Consider the following 21,490-nt stretch of genomic DNA (forward strand, 5'->3'; position numbering starts at 1 on the left):
AGCCGAGCACAGCAGCAGAAAGCCTCCTCCAATTTAATCTCCAGTTTCCGTGTGGTAGGAGCAGAAACAGAAGAACAGGCACGCTCAGCCCGATGGTTCACATAATTATATTTGAAATGTCTAAAACAGCCTGTGTGCAAGGGAAATAATGGTGTTGGGAAATATTGAATACTGTGAGGCCCGACAAGAACATGCCCTCTTGGTTTTGATACCCTACTTGTCTGCTCCTTGTCTCTCGTTTTACTGCAATTACTGTTCTTTTTTTTGGTCTTTCTGTTCTGGTTTGGTGAATGCGAGACATTCTGCAGACAGTGAAAGTCTCATTTTCATAGGGTTGCCCAATTATTCCATTTGAACAGCTGAAAGATTTTAATTGAAAAATTCTAAGTTTGTGCTTAAAGCAGGTTGAGGTCTGTCTCATACTCTGCTGGGGCGTTTGTTTCCAACACATTGGCTGAACAATGTAAAGCAGTCAGCTTAAAAGAAGCATAAATGTCTTGTCATTGATTTTCAGGGATGATGCCTGTGGTTGGGCTTTATTATTTGAGAGATTCACATTTACGATCAATACTGGAGAGCCCGGGCTATTCATCAGTTGGCCAATAAAAAGCTTATCACAGTCCTATCTGTATCGACTTTTCGGTTTGCAGATATGAAAACTTTTATTTTATGGAACAAAAAAAAAAGGAATATATGTGCATTTAAGTTTATTTCCTTAATTTAAGTTATATAGGTTTGGTTGTATTAGTGTTTTCTTCTTTATTTATAATACATTTTATGCTTAAGCTGTAAAACATCTAACCTCAATTAGATTTCTTTGCCATAACTGTTTGATAAAGACATCTTAGGAATCATTCCCATTTTTTTTATATATATACATACACTTCCTAATAAAATGTATCCTTGATCTTCCATAGATGAAATTCACAATTGACACCCAAGGAGGTTTTATAAGAGAAAATTGTGTTAAGAACAAAAATAGGAATACTAAATACAATAAAAATGGAAATACCATATTCAAGGTGTGTTCTAAACAGCAATATACAATATTAAAAAAAATAAGGATGATATTGTCTGTAACATAAGCCCCAAAAAAACATGTTTATCGATGTCAATTAAGGTAAAATAATGTCAAATTCACAAGATTAGAATAATTTAATTCCCCCTAAAATCAATCAATGGGCCAATCAATCCATAAAAGTAGGTCTTTACTGGTGATGAGCCGGTGTATGATGTGTGAGATGTAAAGGTTGTTACAGCTCAGATTCAAAGAGCAAGAGACAAAGCGGTGCCGGAATAAATGTCCTGTTCAAAGAGTTCAAAGACAGTAAATTATGCTGGCGAAGATAGGCTGAGGTGTGTGTGTGTATGTGTGTGTGTCTGTGTGTATGTGTGTGTGTGTATGCTTTTTTTCTATCGTCCTTGTTGTTGTATCCAGTGGTTCTGTATTCCTCAGCTCTCCCTCTCTCTCCTTCACTCCGGAACTGTATTCTTTGCTGGAGCGTGGGGAAAAAAACACCCATGGGATTTACGGAAAAGGAAATGAAAAAATGAATGTAAAAAGAGAGAGAGACCACTGTCTTAACACCTGCCACTGTGACATGAGAACGGCAGCGCTCTGGGAAGCAGCTCTGACCTTTCCTGGGCTTCGCTGTAAATGATGCATTATCGTCTCTCGACACACCAGAGCTCAAAGAAACGTCCCAAACAGCAAACAAGTTAAACAGACCTGTACCTGCTCCTTGTTGCGTGGAGCGGGGGGGATAACGTGCTGCTCGGATGGGTTACACTGAGCCACAGGGGACAGAGGAAGGACTGCTGACTGGGGAGGAAAAGGAGATTCAACGAACACTGTGTGATAGATTAAAGTAGATAGAATATTAATTTCAGAGTCTTGTATTAAATGTGGAGCGTTCAGGAGCTCCTGCCATCATGCAGCATTCTACTTGATCCATATAACACAGACAGTGATATGCAGAACTCGAGTCTTGACAGGCGACTCGTAAACAGGAACGATTCCCACGGGAACCGGTTTGAAACGACCTGTTGAGGCTGAGAAGAGACAGACGTTGACAGATTTGAAGCGTTTTGATCTTTGGGAAATGAAAGTGAGGGCTGTGCTCTGCTGTCATCATCAACCTGTAGGTCAGAAGTGATGAGCAAGTCAAGTCTGACCTCTGCTCAACAACAGACAACAGATGGGGGGAGGAGGATTTGAATCAATAGAATATACAGATCTTTAGTTTTTTTCTCATTTCTTAGCTCAGTGTCTTTGTTAAATCTACCATGAAGTCAGATTTATACATGTGGAATACTGACGGAAATAAAATATGAAAGTAGATACTTGAATTAGGATGGGGCAGTGTGGCATCAGTCTGTGAACTGAGCTCAACATGTTTTCTTCTAAATCAAACTCTGGGTCATGCAAATTATCTGTGTAGACACACACAGACACACACAGCGCAGGTGACAATGTCCGCCATGTCAACAACCCTATTCATAGAATCACTTCCTATTTGGCGATTTGTCGTCAAATTAAAACACAACATTCTTTTTATTGCTGCAGTGCTTTGAATCAAGCTGTCTTACTTTTATTTTGAAAGGTTGTGAACTTCAGATTGTGTTGATTGCTTGACAGTTTTCTGAAACATCTGTTGTGCAATCCATTGATAAAACAACACCAGTCAAGTAAATCACTCCAAGTGGTATATGAATACGGTTTCATTTTATGAAGAATATTGATTAAATAATATCCATAGCAGACAAACCAGGTAGGATGAGAACAGGCTTGTTTAGAATGGGCGCAGAGACTTTCAGGTTCTCTCCACGCTACCTGAGCTGTCTGCTGCATCACTTCTCTGAGCACAGAAGACTCCAGAGAAATCGTTTCTTCTTTCCACTCTTTCATCTTGACATTGATTTATAAAGGAGCAGCTTCTCCTCAGCGTCGCCCAATTATCTCGACACTCACCGCACACGAAAACAAAGATGATTGTTAAAATGGTCGCAGCGCCTGATCTCAAGGCCGCCAGCCGCTGACTATCAGCTGGCCTCGCTCCTCTGAGGCGACAGGCGTCTCTCCCAGTGTTTGTCACTCACTGGCACAGTCGCCATTCTGCCTCTGATTTGAGCTGATCTGTGGCGGTTGATTATCTTCTCTCTCTCTCTCTCTCTCTCTCTCTCTCTCTCCCTCTCTCTCTCTCTCTCTCTCTGTCTCTCTCTCTCTCTCTGCAGTCGCTAGCACTCATGAGTCGTCGTGAAAATTTGAACCTCCGTTAAAAATAGGCTTTCTATTTATCCGTGATGGTAAGTGCGACAGTCCCTGGCAGCTCGTGACCACTCACACACTCGGCAGTCAACAACCATCACACTGTCGATTCCTCCTCGGTGCGAGAGAACAGATTGTTGGAAACAGGTTTGTTTGGGCTGCGTGCAAGTTTCATTCTTTTTATATTTTCCAGCCGGGCAGACTTTAGTTTTTTTTTACACTGTGCATAAACATAAAAGAGTGTTTGTGTTTTTCACCAAGCAGTGATTTATCGCTTTTTCATTCAGAGACATCCCCATCATAGTCATTATAATTATATTAATAATTATACAACTCACTTTGGAGTCATTGTCAGAGCCTCTTCTGTGAATCATAAAGCTTCTCATACTTCACCAGGACCTCCGTAAGGAAAATAATGACAAGGAGCTACAACTGATACAAGTCAACATTTTCACATGGACACCATTATTGCGATTATTGACTTATTATGATTAAAACATTGCGGTATGATATTTAACTGAGTTCCTAATATAATAATCTGTTCTTATTCCCATTTATATTGTCGTCGAAATATCATCATGAGATTTGAAATAATGAATTTCTCAGACCGGAGTTGTCTTTAGAGGTTTTAATTACTAGCTCTGCAGAGGTTTCCACAGTCAGCAACATGGCTCAAAGTGCAACCAGGAGAAGTTTAAAAGGAGGGTTGTTATACAATGTGAGGAATGGGATACAGAACAGAAAGCACATAAAAAAACGTCTGCTGTCTGGCACTGTTACAGAAAGAGGAATCAAATCCTGCACACAGTCGCACAAATAAAGGTCAACAGTAGGTGAAGGACGTCCATGTTGTATCAGCTAAGTGCACAGAAAACAGTCAAAACAGTAATAAGTTTACTGTTTAATGTTGTTACATCATTCCACCCACTGTGTTATTCTCTCCGACGCTATTCCAGCAGCTATAAAATCCCAACCTGAAAGGATTCCATGCACGATGCTTCTGTGTGATATAAAAAGCTACAACTCCTTTTTATTTTTCCATCTTGTTTACACCCAGAGAAGATTTAATAATAGCAAAAAAAGTTTTTGTATCTACTCCAATAGAATACCACTCGGGTATTAAAGCAGAAATGGCCATAGCTTTATTTCACCATTGACAGTTCTGTGACAGAGGTTTAATTAACAACACTCATAATGTCTCAGTGTGATTTAAACGTAACATTAAATACTCCATCATGCAGGATAGCATGGCCCTGGAAATGTGATCCTGTCAAACTTTATCTTATTAATAGAAGCCACTTGTCCAGTTTGACGTTGAGTCAAACGTTCAGTGCATTTCATGTTCCTGTCTGACTCTCTGGACTCCACTGTTCAGCCTCAGCTTCCGGCTGCTGCTCTCTGCTTTATCGTTTGTTTGACGGCAGGATTACACAGAAACTCCAGAGCGACTGGTTGAAGGCTGGGCAATGGGCTGAGAGTTAACCCGTTCCACTTTGGGCTGGATCCTGACAAAGAGTCAGATCCAGGACGTTTGTATTTCTTTGAACATTGCACTATAATTATTAATGTGTGATTCACCACTTCCCAGGGAGTAATTAATGGATTTTGATGAACAACAATCAGGCATATTTATGGGACTCAGATCTATGAGCGTGTGCAATTAACTTGATTGAATTTCGGCTGACTGCTGGGCCTTGGCGGAGGTATGAGCTCTACTGAGTTTATTGTTTGTTACCTGGACAACAACTACTCATATATTAAATTATAAAGTTTAATCCACAAATGTTCAATTAATCTTTTCATCCACACAGAGCAAATTGTCTGTGCAGGGTGAATATGGTTTTGGCGACTTTTTAATCCTCTGCTCCGTCAAGGACTCCGGCAATTTGTTCGTCCATCTGCCCAGAACTTCTTCTGATTCGTGACAGACGTTCATTGGACTTGAGGATGAGCTCATCGGGTTTTGGTGATGAAAGGTCGAAAGTCAACTGTGGCAGTGAGATAAATGTGAACTCAAAAATAAATGCACCATTTACGACTCAATATCCTTTATTAGGATGAAATAATGAAGCAAGTGGCATTTTCATATCCAGAGAGCCAAAGGTCAGTGTCATTGTGACGGGGAGATTCTCACCATATTTCCTGCGATTTGATTGGCTGGTGGAGGCGTACAAACCTGAGGCGGTAGAGTTTTCCTTTAAGCAGTTCTCAGGACTAAGGCTACCTGACTGTCAATTATTGCTATCAGCCTCTTTGCAATGCAGCGGCCTTACACTGCGTCTAAAATTACTGTTTTATATCAGAACTGACGAGTGTTGAACCCGTTTTTAATTTGACACATACGCTCAATTGCCGTTCAAGCCATCGTGTCAGCTCCTCGTTCATAAGCCGGCTCAGTTCTCTGCAGCAGAGCCAAAGTAAAGCTTTTCACAGTCGCACGTCTTATTGTGCTTTTCCACATCTGCCATGATAGGTTTTAATCTGCACCTTGAATTGAAAGAATCCCCTCAGTGGTTCCAGACTAGAACTAACAACCACGTCTCCCCTGCTCTCTTTTCTCTTTCTCTGCAGATTTTCCGCCGAGCCGACAAAAACGGTGAGTAAACAGCGCCTAACACGTTCTGTGATGAATCATTTGACACGTCGCATGCTCGTTGTTTCCCCCCCACATTCTGTCACTCGGCATTATGCCTGAGACACTGTGGGCGGAGGAATACAGGATTTTTCATGAATGTCTCCTCGAGTGAAGCTCTCTGCGATTCAGTCCGTGTTCAGATGCTGGGTTATGGCCATGACTTGAGGATTGTGTCACACCGAATAAAGCACCGCTCTCTCAGTGGCTGCAGACTGGAAGTGAATGTGACTCATGTTAACAAAGTCTGAGGAGAGTTATTTCCTCTTGCAGTGAATCACTTATATGTAGTTTTTCTATATTAACATATTTTTTTAATTTAAATATATGCAGCACCTCGGGTTTTTGTCAGAGTTCACTACCTTGAATGTCTGAGTACCCTTAAGTAGTGGGAGGAATGGCTTTAGTGGACTGTCTCAATGGAAACAATCAAAAGTGCCTCTATATATTTTGAGTTACCACTCTGGTGCGCATATACACTCTCATGGATTGTGTACATCTATGGTAAGTGCTCCTTTTGTACCGTGCAGATCAAAGGGTCCCGTTCAGACCTGGTGTTCCTGTAACGTCCGTCCCCAGAGACCCGATCTCAAGTGGTCAGCTCTCACTCCTGGTATTAGACTGTGTCCTGAATGTCTCCCGTGACCACTTGTGATTGGATCTCACTTCCCGGCTCTGTATGCAAATAGACATTGTTCCTGTTGGCGAAGACCGAACGTTGTTTTAGCCGGTTTACAGATGTGTCTGCTGCCAGAGAGTGAGAGAAAGAGAGATAAGTGAGTCGGGAGCAAATCAATGGGCTGAATGCAGCATTGAGAAAGATTTCACTCATTCCAAAAAGAAAGAAAACAACATGTTGGGGTCTATGTTAATATTGTGGTGGTGGCCAACAATAATCCGGACAGTATATGGGCACAGAGAGGGTAGATAAGCTTTTGTTCCATTTTGAAACGGTCCAGCTGCTTGTGGTTGTTGAAGCTTTTGCGGTTGTGGCAAAAACAAATGTGGTCAGACCTGCAAAATAGTGACGTCCACTTGTGATCTAATCTCTCAAGACCACATCTGAATGAGTCCAACATCCTTCATCGTAACATCTGACAAAGATTTTATCAAATTGTCTCGTGCAGTGTGATGAGCACTGAAGATGACTGTTATTGCAAAGTGTGTAAACTTGTCGTGGTCACCATTTGTCTCACTAACCCATGGAGGATCTACCACTGTTTTATTTGGGTTAGATATATATTCTGGAGCTGTGTTGTAAAAAAAAACATCACACTCACTGGCACTGTATTGGTTTACTGATTAGAAAAGGGGGAAAAAGTCATCACAGATCAAAAAATAGTTCCTTAAATAGACTTATTCCATTGGTCGTGTAACAAAGCTTTAACAATAATGCACCTCCAGGAAAAGAAATCCCTACAACCTTGGCTTTGTCCAAACCTGTGAAAACTGCCTGACACGTCACATATTTATAAAAAGCAATATCTATTTCCAGCTACACATGGTGAAAATCCTTGCTGTGATAATAACCTCTCGTTTCTCCTCCTCTGCTCGGTGGCGGCCGATGCCCCGCGCGCAAAGATATTTATATCCGTCCAAGGTGCCAAAGCAAATCAGGGAAAGTGCACATCACCGGCACATTGTTGCATTTATGGTGAGCGGCAATCAACACGCGTCAAAACAGCAATTACTTCTCAGAAGCTCTTTCACCGTGACGAGGCTGCTACGTGACCGATTGTTTTTCAGCTTCAAAACCTGATCGTTAAATATATTTTTATTAGAATGAGCTGAGGTGCAGCAGTTGTGGAGAATTAGGAGGACGGAGGAAAATATACTGTGCCACATCCACTGCTCTTATGTTTCACTAATCAGTACCACAGGGATTCAACCTGGGAATCAAAGTGAGCTCATGTTTATTCTCTCTCTCTCTCTCTCTCTCTCTCTCTCTCTCTCTCTCTCTCTCTCTCTCTCTCTCTCTCTCTCTCTCTCTGATAAGTCTGTGCTCGTCCTGTTCAGACTGACGTCCCGAGACAGGACGGGCCAATCACATCCATTTGTTGTTAATAGTTTGATACAGTGACTGACAGGCGAATCATTTTTGTTAATAATCCAACTGGCTGCCGCTGTAGAGGAGTCTCTGTAATTCGCTATAAAGACAACGTTGAAGGTTTATTATCTCTGAAGAAAAAAATTCTGTGAAAAGAATAAAATGACGTTAGAGGTTCTGGAGGATTGTGAATTGGTTCGGTGACGCAGGTAAACAAAGATTAGTTCAGATACATGTCCTGTTATCGACAAAATTAAAATGAGATCTTCAGCAGTAAAATGTGGTGAATAATAAACCAGTTATTACACATGTCATACAATGTGACAGCTGTTAATTCATCTCAAGTCGGATTTGAACTTCTTGTCTGTTGTCATGAATATCTTAGCTTCACTTCCTCCTCATTACCAAATTAAGATGAGTTAAAGAACTATGACAATCCCACAGAAGCATCAACCCACTCTGCTCAGTTCCCCTCTACAGATGGTTTCAGTGTCTCTCAGCTCATGGTTTGGCTTCAGCCCCACAGCTGGTTCCAGTGGTTTCCAGCTGCAGCCGGCAGCTGCTCCTGAAGAGCTTTGACGCCACCTGCTCCAAAACAAACACGAGCCAGACGACTTAGCGACCAGCTGTTGAACATAGTCGAGCAGCCAAAGAAGTTTGTGGAGACCAGCCTGAACAGAAAGTGAATTTTGGACCTAGTGTCCACTTTTGTGTGACGGGATCAGACTCCCGAGAAATGGGCGCTTTGCACATGCAGTGGCGTAGGATTGATTCCGATCTGCCTTTATGCTGCTTCTCTTTCTAACTCTATTTCCCGCTTAAATTCCATCAATAAAGGGGAAATGCACAAATATATCTCTAAAGAAAAGACAGAATACTACTTTCAGTCTATTCAGCAATAGATGTTGACCCAAAATAAATTATCCTGAAACAGTAACGTACACAGACAGAGCCCTCTCCACGAGGACTGAAAACAAGTGCTGAATAATTGTGTGGAAGCTCTGAAAAATGGTAGAAAATTGAACTTTGAGTTGAGTTGGTTGTAGAGAAAAGGTTCATATTAACGTCCCTGAAGTCTCTTGTCCTGTTTTTAATGGTTTAAGATTCACGTCACCAGTGGTGCATGAAGGCCTGAGAATAATTAGTGATCTTACATAACCAACTGGAACTCAATTATAAGGAAGGTCACAGAACAGCGCTCTCGTCTGATTTTGTCGCAGCAGCTTAAAGTTTAGTAACAAAAACAAGATATTCATATTTTGTCTTCGTGGTTCAGATTCTATTCACATCATGGTTTTCAAAATGAAACACACTGTGAGACCTGAAGAGGTCATTTCCTCTCTGTCTCTGCACTTTTTAATGAACCTTCATCTTTTTCTTCTTCTTCTCCTCATCTAAACCAACGTGGAGGAAAGGAGCCGTCAGCTCCAGACCATTAGTGAGTCGGAGAACAGAGAAGCAGTTGGGTGTGTTCTCTGAAGGGAGCATTCAGGCATAAATTAGGATCTGGAAGCTGAAATGAAGCTTATATCCCAGACGTCCTCACAGATGGTCCGGGGGAACACGTCTTATAAGAGAGCAATGATACTAAGTATAACCAGCATCGGAGGACAGGTTGTGTATATACAGTATTTCATGGGAGTTTAAAGGACCCAGCTGAAGTTGCTTTCGAAGCTGTGATGCATTAGTGGAAATTTATAAACCACTTAGGAGAGGCTGCAGTGGGACTAACCTTTTTAGAGATAAGAGAACGGCCTACTTTGTGCCCCACTTCTACAGGATTCCTTCACTTGTTTGTTAGCTTCTCATTTACTCTGGACCTCCGAGCACTTTGTTTAGAGTCTTTAAGTAGAAAAGGTCGGATACATGTCGTCTTTATCCTTGTGTGTGTGAGTGTGCGTGTGTGTGTGTGTGTGTGTGTGTGTGTGCGGGTGTGTGTGTCTGTTTTCTCAATTACAAATTCCCAAATAATTATTTTCTGACTCAGTGATAAGAACCTTTAAGTAAACAGCTTTAGAGGCAAACGACAGTGGGATTGATCTCCACTTTCAGTTTATTGCAGCGATGAAGAGTTAAACTGTTTAGTTCAGTTGAAGTTGGAGGCATCACACAGTCACATTCTGCATATTCAAATAATCTGTTTATAAAGATTTATTTTTATAAAGAAACAGCTGCAATAACAAGTGGTCCTATTTGTGTTTCAGTCTTGTAATATTCAAATTTTTTATGACTGAATCACACAATTGAGGATATAAACTTATTTCCACATTGCAAAAATAATTACCACATACTCTTGGGCCACAGCCCAACGTGCAAGCACTGAAATGAAAGCTGTTTTACAAACCCCTGCAAACCCTTTAAACAAATAAAACTCATCTGAACCAAATACGCCAACCTTTATAAAGCCATTAAATACAGTTCACTTTATTTACAAATCATAAAAAGCTAAGCAATTTCAAGTTCTCATTTCAGTGCAACCTTGGAGAGTTTCTGTCACAACCTTTATGGAGAAATAATTGAGAAAAATTGGTGAGTTTAATTCAAAGTTAACTTGAAGAGTGTAGTTTGTTTCAATGAGCCCCTGTTTGCTTTCAAACCAGGTCAACAACACCTTCTTGTGCAAAGTGTGATTCATTTGCAGACCCTGATTAAGTTATTCACCAGGAAGCTCGTTGTTCTCTTCTCTCCAAATGTTCCAGATATTGTTGCATTCAAATTCACATCATTACCTTCACAATAACTGGAGTTACCATGAGAGGAGCAGTGGCTCATCCGTCATGGACATAATACAGGCCTGGATGTGGAGGTTATGGAGGTTTCTGGAATGGTTGATCTACTTAGAGAATGTAATGTTCCTTATGTCATTGAGCCGTGCATGGATTATTAATTCATCTAAAAAAAAAGGCATCAGCTGTTTGTGTTGGGAATCTGTTCAACAACTGGATCCTGCAGCTGCTCTGAAAGGACATGAGAATGACATTTTACAGCAACTAAGTCTTGATAAAACACAAGATGGAGGGATGTGACAAGATGAGGAAATAAATGAGTTAGATCTTAGAGGCAAACATTTGTAAGCACAACACATTGTTAGGTACAAATACAAGCTCTAAGAAAGAGAGAGAGTATATAAACTGTTCAGAATATATACTGGGCCAGGAACGTTGACCCTAGCCTGAATAAAAGTGGATGCAGATTCCGGCTCCCAAAAGTGAAGCCAAAGTGGGAGTGTCTAAGACTGAAGCCTGAGTACAAGCAGGGGGCAACTTCACTTGACGCAAAATTTAGTAAATTAGAGCTGACCAACCTTCTCAATTGATTTATAACTTAAGTAAACACTTTCTGACAGAGTTAACTATTTCTCGATCGCGGCGCAACTGCTATCTTGGAGAGATGAAGAAGTGATTTCCAGGAAAAGAAAACTGCAGTTTAGGGTGAAACCAGAGAGCTGTTATCTAATCGGTACATAGATTTACGTTCTCACCAATGCCTGACCAGGCATTTCAAATTGGAAACCTTTCTAATGCTGGCATCGTTATCAGAACATCTCAAATGTCAATGATTAGTTTTGAATCCTCTTTAATACACCACGATGCCACAAAATGTCAGACTTGAGGCTTGAAAATGTCATTTCTGCAGACGAAAACTGGGGAATGTCACTTGGTCAGGAATTGCCAAAATGTTAAGGCGCTATCTCTAGGACAACAAAGACACTGATAAACAACCGAGCTGTGTATCGCACCTTTACTTCAGGACGACTGTTGACCGAACAATCATGTCCAGAGTGTTCATCTCCATCCTCACATCCTCACATCCCTCAAGTCATCAAAAGAGATGCAGCTGATAGAAGTGAGGACGCATGAAATGGAAATGAGACCGAAAAGGCGAAAATCTTAAAGATAACAAACAGATAATCCCCCCCCACCTTACTGTGCATCTTCATTTCCCTGATGCCATCTGTCATCGTCCTCCCTGAAGAGCATGAGCGAGATTAAAGGCAGGATTGCAGTTTCAACATTTTATGTGTGCAAGACAAATATAAACACTTAACTTTTGCCAATCCTTCTCTAAATATAACGCTGGTGGGCATGCATCAGATGTATTTTCCAAGAAAGATTAGTTATTTGCTTTTGTGGCTTTCAGTACAAGAGCTGCACTTTCAGGATGAGGCTTTTTCTGAAAGTAACACAGGGGCCAAAAGTGATTGCGGTGCTCGGGCTAAGAACCCGACTCCAAGTCCACGCCGACCTGCCAACTTTAATTACCTCTAACATGGAATCCATTACTTCTACCCTGTCCATTTGTTTAATGGTTGCTTTGATTGCACAAAAACTACACAGCAGATTTCCATAAAACTTGGAAGATTGACACATGGACTAGAAAGAACCTACATTTTGGACAAAGATGCTAAGATCACCGTTTGTGAACATTGCAAGGATGAATCATTTGTGCGGCTTGATGAAAAAGATCCATCATACTTAGGGAACTGATATCTGTGAAGTCTGGTGAGGCTTGATTGAATTCAAGAGTCTGTTGGGTCCTGGCGGAGGTTTGCCCTCCACTGAGAGCCATTCTAGTTATTTGTCTTTATTGCATACAACGCAATTGTGCTGTTCCTTGACTGGGTTTACATTTATTAAACAGGTTGTTTCGGTGGCTCCCATTTGAAAATGGAAATAGATCAGAAATTCTGTTGGGTAGAACCCTCATCCACCCAACAGTCAAAGAAAATATTTACTTTCCCTTCACCATGGATCTAATAGTGTGTATTTGTCGTGGACTTCTTTAGACATTTAACCCAGAACTGTCGAAGTGAAGACTGTCAGCTGTCATCATCAGTCCATCCCACTTCGTCCCCTCAGAGAATAACTGCTGCTTTTACAAGCCAAATATAGGAAGCTTTCCAGTCACATCCATTCAACACAACACCCACGGTCTTACATGAAAAACAAAAGAATAACTTGAATTAGCAGGTTTAGATTTTATTGTTAAAGTGTGACAATTAATCTGTTTACTTCTCTTAAGAGTAGAATACTGTTTCTCTCTTTTGCCTGGAACGGCTCAGCTTCTGATCCAACAAGCACATTATCTATATTTCCTTAAGCCAAAAAGCAAAACATCACAAAGCAATGAATAGTGAATGACTGTTGATCCAAAGGATTGTTTTATGCCACTCTGCATACAAATAGGCAAAAGTGTTGTGGTGCAAAATGCTGATGAACTGCTGTGAGGTGCAGAGGTGTGATAACAAAACAGATTTATTTATTCAAACTATTTCCTTTTAAAGCTTTAAAGCAGACACACAAATCACAAAAGTTGTTTTAAGCCTTTTTATCATTTTGGTTTTGTTCTTTTAGCGGAGGAGGAAAAAAAGCAGATAGAGAACTAGAGGAAGATGAAAAGGCTGTTGCGCACCAGGCATTGTCTCTGAACAGCGTGCTACACATTCAACGAGGCTCCAGATGAACAGATGGTCGCCGAGCTCGCCCTTGAGTCTTCAGCCGTGCCGAGTCAGCCGACTGGAACCCTGTTGCATATTAAACCATTTTACCTTGTCATGTTGCTGCAAGGGTCATTAATCGGGCCGATTACTCAAAGGATTTATGAAGTTTAAAGTCATTGTGTGCTCTGCTACTTCTATATGGCTGCAGTGATGACACGGCCGGATGGTTTGTGTTTGTTTAACGGGACGTCTGAGCCTCAGCCTGTTTGAGCAAGCAAACCAATGCTTCTCACACTCATTTGTCTGTGTGCTTGTCCGGATTATGAATTTGAGTCACATGAACTGACTGACAACCGCAGAGGAAGTTATGTTTTCACCCCTGTCTGTGTGTTTGTTGATTACTCAAAAACTCAAAAATCAGATGCAGGACTTTGATTGCACTTTCTTTACCATTATAACATTTTCACCAATTGCCCAAGAAACAATTTAATAATCTAGATGAAAAAGAAATCTGGCATATTTAGGAAACTGAAGGTGGGAGCAAGAGAGTGCAGCTTGATTGAATTCAAGAGAACTCAGTTATGTGCTGTACTGAGTGATTTCTAGTTTTACATGTCCATATGGCTTTTCCCCTCCTCTTTTTCTGTCGCTTTTGTCAATCATTCAACACCAATGAGGAAAATCGTTGAATAAACCTGTGACGAAATGCAAAGGTAGTGCAGAAAAGTGGGGAAATGGAAAACGCTTGAGACAGGTGCAGAATACAATCCTCATATCCTTCGGGCGGCTGCTACCACGAGACGGCAGTGAGTCGCAAATACAGTAAACCAGTTACATTAATATGAAGGCTTACTGCAGTTGTTTGATTAGCTTGGAGTCGAACAAGTATTCATATCACAGATCCATGATTTTCACACCCACAGGCTTGGGTTAAGGTTTTGAACATTTATTTTAATGACTCATTTCGTGATGCACTGTACGTGTATAACATTCGTAAGAATGTTGGAGTCGAGGTCTCTAAAGACCCAGACCCCCTGAGAAGTGCTTTTCAGGGCCATCTATCTGTTGGGTTGGACTTTTATTTTTTTTATATTGTTTTTAAGTTTTAAAACATCCCAGATTCTCTCTGAAAGTCTAAGTGCTGTCGGATCAGTGTGATTGGTGCCAGCCGACAGATTGATAGTTGGCCCACGCAGGAGCACTTCTTCACAGATGACAACCAGGCTGTTTTTCTTCGGCAATAGATTTTTCTGTTAATCTTCTCTCACAACAAGCTGTGCTCCTCGTTAACCAGTGTGAGCAGGAGAAGAAGAAGTTGCAATCTGCTGATGGAAGGAAAAAACTAAACCTGGTGCTCAGGGGCCGATGTCTAACAAGACACTAAGCACTACAACAAAACAAACTAAATGGGTCCTTGCAAAGTTAACCAGAATAATTGGACCTAAACAAAAAGATCAGTCACATGACAAACTCTTAGAATAACCAAAACCAGCAATACAAAGACAGAGAAGCAGCTGAAGGTGTTGACCCCTTCTGACAACCCCCCCCCCCCCCCCCCCCAACCTGAGATCCCAAGTGCCTCCCATTGCTCCTGACTCACGAATTAAGAGCGTTCTAGTTGCACAGGAGGAATGTTTAAGTCAGTAAGTTTAGCCATTGTTGGCAAAAACAGTTCATACTCACGAAATACACGATATACAGTAAAAGGTTATCCCATCATTCTCTCTGCTCATCTCAGGAGGAGAGAAAACAAATGTTTCTGTCTATTATCCACGGACAGGAAAGAACACATTCGATTCAGTCCGCAGACTGCATGTTAAGGCGCTGCCCCGTCCCCCCCCCCCCCACTGCACAGACGACAAGACGCTGTTAGCCAGTTTGTTCATTTTTCATTAATAGATGTATCACATGTTCAAATCACACCAGATTTGACACTGTAGTTCCCTGGGACAATAACCACACACATGCCAAGTGTGAAGTTGATAACTAAGAGTCACTTACAGTCAGACTGAGATTTATTACATAGATTCACTGTGGACCAGGTTTGTTCAAGATCCCTTTTCCACTTTGTCATTGCAACACGACTTGTGTTTAAGTGCAGGCCACCAGTGTAATACATAATATAGTGATTGTTGTTGTGGCTCTGCAGTAAAGGAGACCCACTCTTCCTCTGTGTTTCAGATGATGGCAAACTGTCATTCGAGGAGTTCAATACTTACTTTGCGGACGGGATCCTGACCACCGAGGAGCTGCAGGAGCTTTTCTTCTCCATCGATGGCCGACAAAGCAAGTGAGTGGTTTTTATATTAAATTACTTCAAAACAAGTGAACGACCTGTGCCTTTTATACTCACGGAACAAAGAGACAGAAGTGCAGGTGCTTGGAGCTAAAAGGCACAGTTGATGTGTTTCTTTCAAGTCATCGGCTACAGACTAAATGCCTCACAGTTGGAGAGACGTCTCGAGCCCTGAAACCAAACTCAAGCAGGCTGGATTAATGTTTTAGGTCTTACAGCACCGTGGATGTGGAGCGAAACCGGCCATTTCAAAACTCGCTCTTCTAAAATTGCAGTCGAAGAAATCGGCCTCAGGGTAGCTGAGGTGAAATCACTGGTCTGCAGAGGATGTTTAACTCACCGCAGCACCACAGTAAAATGAAAATGTCTCCCCTGTCCTGGTTTATAAAACTGTTTTGTTGGTTCTCTAAAGCCAATTGTCTTTATTGTCTTTGGCAGATATTCAGCCTTCTTCCTCTGCACACTATTTCACATTAAACCAACACAGGGAGGCTGAGCAGGGCTCTGTAACTTTATGTATCAGCTCAGATAGTAACATGGATTTACTGTGACTGTCTGGTGGACTATGAACCATAGTCTCACAAGAGAGGACCCACACAAACACAAACAAACACACTGTGAGATGGACTCTGTTTTTTAAATTGAATCTGATATTTTAAAGTTAAATCAAATTACAGTGAGTGGAGTGTGTTGTTATCGGCCTGGACTGTCACTCATGTGACAGACCAGGGACATGTTTCCCTGTTAAAGTAAAGGGAGAAAGAAATCATCTCTTTGGTTGTTGCTCTGTCACAGCAGGTTTTTGTTGCCCACATATTCTCTGTGAGCTTCCTACTAAACACAAGCCATTAACCTGCTTCACTGAGGATCTGTTCCCGACAGTAAACATTACCTGTAAATGTCATTAACACAACAGGGGAAGTCAAGTTCTGTTTCTATCAAACTGTGACACTGAGAACAGTTTCGCTTTCAACGTAATAATCGACTTGTAAACAACGCAGCATCAATTTAAATGTTTTTACTGCAGGAAAAGAAAAGGCATAACTGAACTAATGTGTTTTCTTTTACCATAAATATTCTTGACAAATTAATTGTCGAGGCAGAACATTGATTTGAATGTTTATTTTTATTTTATGATGCTTTAATACACCTCGGGATGGAACAACACGGTCTCTCAATCAGAAATTAAGAGCAGCACAAGTGAATTTCTTTAATTAACATCAATGTTTGTCTCTTTTATCTCCTCTTGTTCTCTGCCCTGCAGTAATCTGGACACTGTCAAGCTATCAGGTTGGTGGGAGAGTGTTTTGTCTGATTTTATGTTTCACAACACTTTTATTTCTGTAAAAATATTCAGTGAATGTTGACTCATCTGTGTTCATCCACAGGCTCCAAGTGGATAATGTTGGCAACAGGTCACTATTTAGGGAAATGCACTTGTTCACTTTCTTGCTGAGCGTCAGCTGAGGTCTTATGAAAGCTAAGTGCCAGGAGAGGGTTCACTTAACTTAGATGGGAAACTCTTCCTCTTTGTTTTTAGTATGGATGAAACAGAAGGAAAGATTTAAAGGTTCTGGTAAAGGTTTTTCCCTTTGGTTACCTTTGCCAAGCAGCCCTTGTTTTGGTGCTAAGCTAAGCCAACCAGCTGCTGTAGAGACTTTATAAGGACCCAACTGTAACACCTTCTCTATATGTACAGGGGTGGATCTAGGGGTGGGGCCAGGGGGGCACTGACCTCACCTGAAACCTGGTTGGCCCCTTGCCCGTCAGTAGTCACGTTCTAACAATACTACCAACAAATATGAAAATTTGTTATGAACATTTTCCCATCGAAGCTTTTTTTTATTTACACATGCTTGACTGGGAACATTATCAAAATACATTCAATGATGTGTGGCTTTATTAAAAGCTAAAGAGCTAACAAACAATATGTTTATAAGAAATAACTTACTTTGGTAAATTGTGGCCCCTTCATGGTCTCTGATTCAGGGAAACTGTACATCCTGAATATATAAACCTGCACCACCATCTTCAACCCGCGACACGGATTTGAATCTGTAAATAAGGAGAGAAAACTGTAACATGTCTAATGAGCCATATATTTTTAAATCATCTTAAAAATGCATGTGTGTGTGTGTGTGTGTGTGTGTGAGATGACCTGAATAAAAGTCAAGATAAATAGGTCAGGGACCTGTAAATACCAGTCGCATACCCAGAATAAACCCTCTGCATAATTCATCGATGGGATTGGCATCGTTTCCATCGGACGTCAGGACAAGTTGACACAACGTTCTGCTTCTTTCACATGAAGTTTTCAGTCGTTGCATCGTGTTCTTTTCCCGTTACAGTGAAAGAAGAAAAACTTGTCGCTGATCCACAAACTATAATTTTATCACGTAGGTTACCTGTGAGTCATTTCAGTTCTTTAATTAAGAACTGATTAAGAATGAATTTCTAGCGTGACAGCCTGTTACTGGGATTTATTTAAAAAATTTAACTAAATAGTTTTTCCATTTTTTCCAATTTTGTGAAAACTGCACGACTGTAAAGGTTAGTGTTTAACGAGCTACTGTTACAACACCAGGTGTTTAAAACAACAGAGTTTCTTGACATGGTAAACTCAGTGCTGTTGACTCACAGGTTAGCGAAGGTCAAATCCTACCAACTCGATTTGCTTATGAAACCCATTCCTCAGACATTGCCTTTGCCATGGGCTTAATTGGAATCTGTCATGGCAACATATACAAGTGTGTATGGAATCAGAATAAACTTTTAATTGTTGTGACTTTGCAACGGCTCTGACTTCTTCTTTTCCTTATTATTTACCATTAGATTATTTCTCTCAGCACCTGGGGGAGTATCTGAACGTCCTCTCGGCTCTGGAGAGTCTGAATGGGGCCATTTTAAAGGCTATGGATAAAACTAAAGAGGTAAGAGAATTCATAACAACATCTACTTTGTCTTGTCGTGAATCACTTCGTTTTATGAACATTTGTTGCCTCAATTCTAACTTTTATACTTCAAAAACAAATAAATGTATGAGTGGAAACAGGAAGTTCAAGTGCTCACTGCTTGTTCTCACACACACACACACACACACACAGAAAATATGCGAGAGGGTACATTGGGAGGCACAGATGCGGTGAGTGCTGCACCAAGTCTCTAAAACTGATGAGTAAACAGAATAATAAACTAAGAAACACTTCAATCACATGTGATTCCATTACTACAGTCTAAAGGAATAATTCAAGAATGTGGGAAATACTGTTTTTCCCTGTTCTGTTAATATGAAGCTTGTTCAGCACAAAGACCAGAACAGCTGTAAAGCTCTTCAGCATATTTGGTTGAGGCAGGCTAGCTGTTTCTCCGTCTGCAGTGTTTATGCTAAGCTAACAAGTTGCTTCATCACACAGGTATGACACTAGGGATTGGCCCAGTGGGGAAGTTTGCATGTTTTCCTCATGTCTGCATGGGTTCTCCTTGGATACAGTCAAAAGATCTCCATCCTTCTATTCAGCCTGACATTCATCTATTCATTTTCTTCTGCGGATCTGAGATTTGCTCATGGAGGCATCAGGCTCAGCAGGACGCTCCAAACATTCCTCTCCTCAGTTTTCCAGCTCCTCTTGGGAGACCCTGAGGCGTTCCAAGGCCTAATGGGACATGAAGTCCCACCCGCGAGTTCTGAGTCTCCTCCCAGTTGGGGGCGTCCAGTTAACGTCCAATAATGAACAAACCACCTCATCTGGCCCCTTTCAACTTGAATAAGCAGCAGTTGCACTCTTCCTCAGGATGTCTGAATTCCTCACCCTATATCTAAGGCTGAGCAGCCACTCGATGGAGAAAAATCAATTTAGCGTTTGATCTCGTTATTTCAGTCGTTGCCCACAGCTCATGACCAAAGCTGAGATTTGGAACAAAGATCGTAAATCGAAAGCTTTGTCTCGCAGCTCAGCTCCTTCTTAAACACAAAGGTCTGGTACAACAACTGCTGATACCACAGAGCCCTGCTTGTCCACTAGTCGCTCCGTCTTCCCCTCCCTCGTGAGCATGACCCCGAAATGCCTAAACTCCTTCCCTTAGGGCAGCAACCCCCCCCCTGGCCTCATACTTGGATGTGCTGATTTTCCTCCCGACAGCTTCACACTCGGCTGCAAACCGGCCCAGCGTGCTCTGGGCGTCACGGTCTGACGAAGCCGACAGAGACACATTGTCTGCGGAGAGGCAGGGAGGCAATTCTGAGGTTGAGTACACCCGAACATTTAAAACTTTCTATCACAGAACTTGCAGGAAACAACATCATCAGAAAAACGAAAGCCCGACATTATTCTCCCAAGTCGATGCTTCATTTAATCGCTGTTGACAAAATATTTTCAAAATGCTCTCTTGACTTTTTGAGATAACAAATTTGTTGTTGAATTTTTAATGGAGGAGCGATGTGTTCCGAATAATTATGCATCCTCTGCTAATTAGATCACCTTGCTCCTTACTCTGTTCTGGCACTTGGAAGCTGTCAGAGCTGGGAAATCCACAGAGGCCTGTGCAGTTGCTAGTTAGCAGCTGTGGTCTGTCACGATGTGATCTGGACTGCAACTCCCATGATGCATTTTCACCAGGGGCAACCCATCAGTATGGATTTTGACAAACTGGAATGTTTCCTCCTCTGGTTCTTTCTGTGAATGCGACTCCTCTGAGAGAGTGTCTGTGTTCGGGGACTCGAGCAGCAATCATGTCTCCTCTTAAAGCTCCTTCACCTTGGAATTTGGATTTGTACTAATGAATTATACATGTGGGTGTCAAGAGAATTAATTAGTAGGGTTTTTATTCCGGCTGACACATCACAAGGTGCCTGGATATTTGTTTTGTTGAAAGATATCAAGTTATCTCTCCTTCTGTTTTGTCTCTGAGATGCTTTTACTTTGCCGTTGCTTCAGTTCGGGCTTTGACCTCTGCTTCTCTCTCTCTCTCTCTCTCTCTCTCTCTCTCTCTCTCTCTCTCTCTCTCTCCCTCCCTCAGGAGTACCAGGGCTCCAGTGTGTTGGGTCAGTTCGTCACCAGGTTCATGCTCAGAGAGACGTCCAGTCAGCTGCTGTCTCTACAGAGGTCACTGCAGTGTGCCATGGAGGCTGTGGAGGAGCAGAGCAGCCCTGCACCGTCAGTACCGCAATATGACACCATCGCAATTGCACTTGTGCCGACTGCCGGGCACTTTCCACACAGCACAACACTGTGTTCTATTCTGGTTGCCTGGAGCTGCCCGGTCATGGCCCTGCAGGCTGACGGCTCTCTGCTCATTTGTCAGCACATATTAGCAGCTCACACACATGTGCAGGTAGAGCTGAAGCAGGAATTCATGCGATGCTGCATTCACTCTAAACATGAAGCAAATACTCACACGATGAGATCACATACAAAGTCAATGCAAAGACACGAAAAGACAATTTCACTTCACTCCAGCAAAATAATTGCGTCACGTGATGTCGCGACAGCCAATCAGTGTTGAGCATAGACTGGAATAAAGACTGAGGTTTATCGAGGCTCCTTGAGTTGTATGGGCACAGTTTGAGGGTTTGAGCACGTGATCCTCTCCGTGAAGCTCTCCCGTTGTGTTGCTCGAGGACGTGTTGCACTTCACGTGTTGCACAGGCTGAAAATTGGAGTTTGGAGACCAGTTAACCTCAGCGAGCGGTGTGTCGTTAAATCAGCTTTTTGAAGGGCTCGTGCTGACGTCTGCAGAGGACTGAGGAGCAAGCCAATTACTTGCACATTTAAAAATGTCCCTTTTGGCCCAATTCATCCATAGCCACC

General features: G+C 41.8%; 1 protein-coding gene across 1 annotated transcript in view; it reads left to right on the forward strand.

The window, feature by feature from the left end:
* necab3 (N-terminal EF-hand calcium binding protein 3) overlaps nt 1-21,490 on the forward strand; it is a 35,635-nt gene that overhangs the window by 1,648 nt on the left and 12,497 nt on the right. The window contains exons 2-6 of the mRNA XM_053431108.1: nt 5,840-5,864; nt 15,569-15,677; nt 16,948-16,973; nt 18,516-18,613; nt 20,700-20,836. Of these exons, the coding sequence (XP_053287083.1) occupies nt 5,840-5,864; nt 15,569-15,677; nt 16,948-16,973; nt 18,516-18,613; nt 20,700-20,836 (395 nt within the window). The remainder of the gene's footprint in view (nt 1-5,839; nt 5,865-15,568; nt 15,678-16,947; nt 16,974-18,515; nt 18,614-20,699; nt 20,837-21,490) is intronic.

The sequence above is a fragment of the Pleuronectes platessa genome, chromosome 2 (genome assembly GCF_947347685.1).
Source record: "Pleuronectes platessa chromosome 2, fPlePla1.1, whole genome shotgun sequence".
NCBI classification, from domain to species: domain Eukaryota; kingdom Metazoa; phylum Chordata; class Actinopteri; order Pleuronectiformes; family Pleuronectidae; genus Pleuronectes; species Pleuronectes platessa.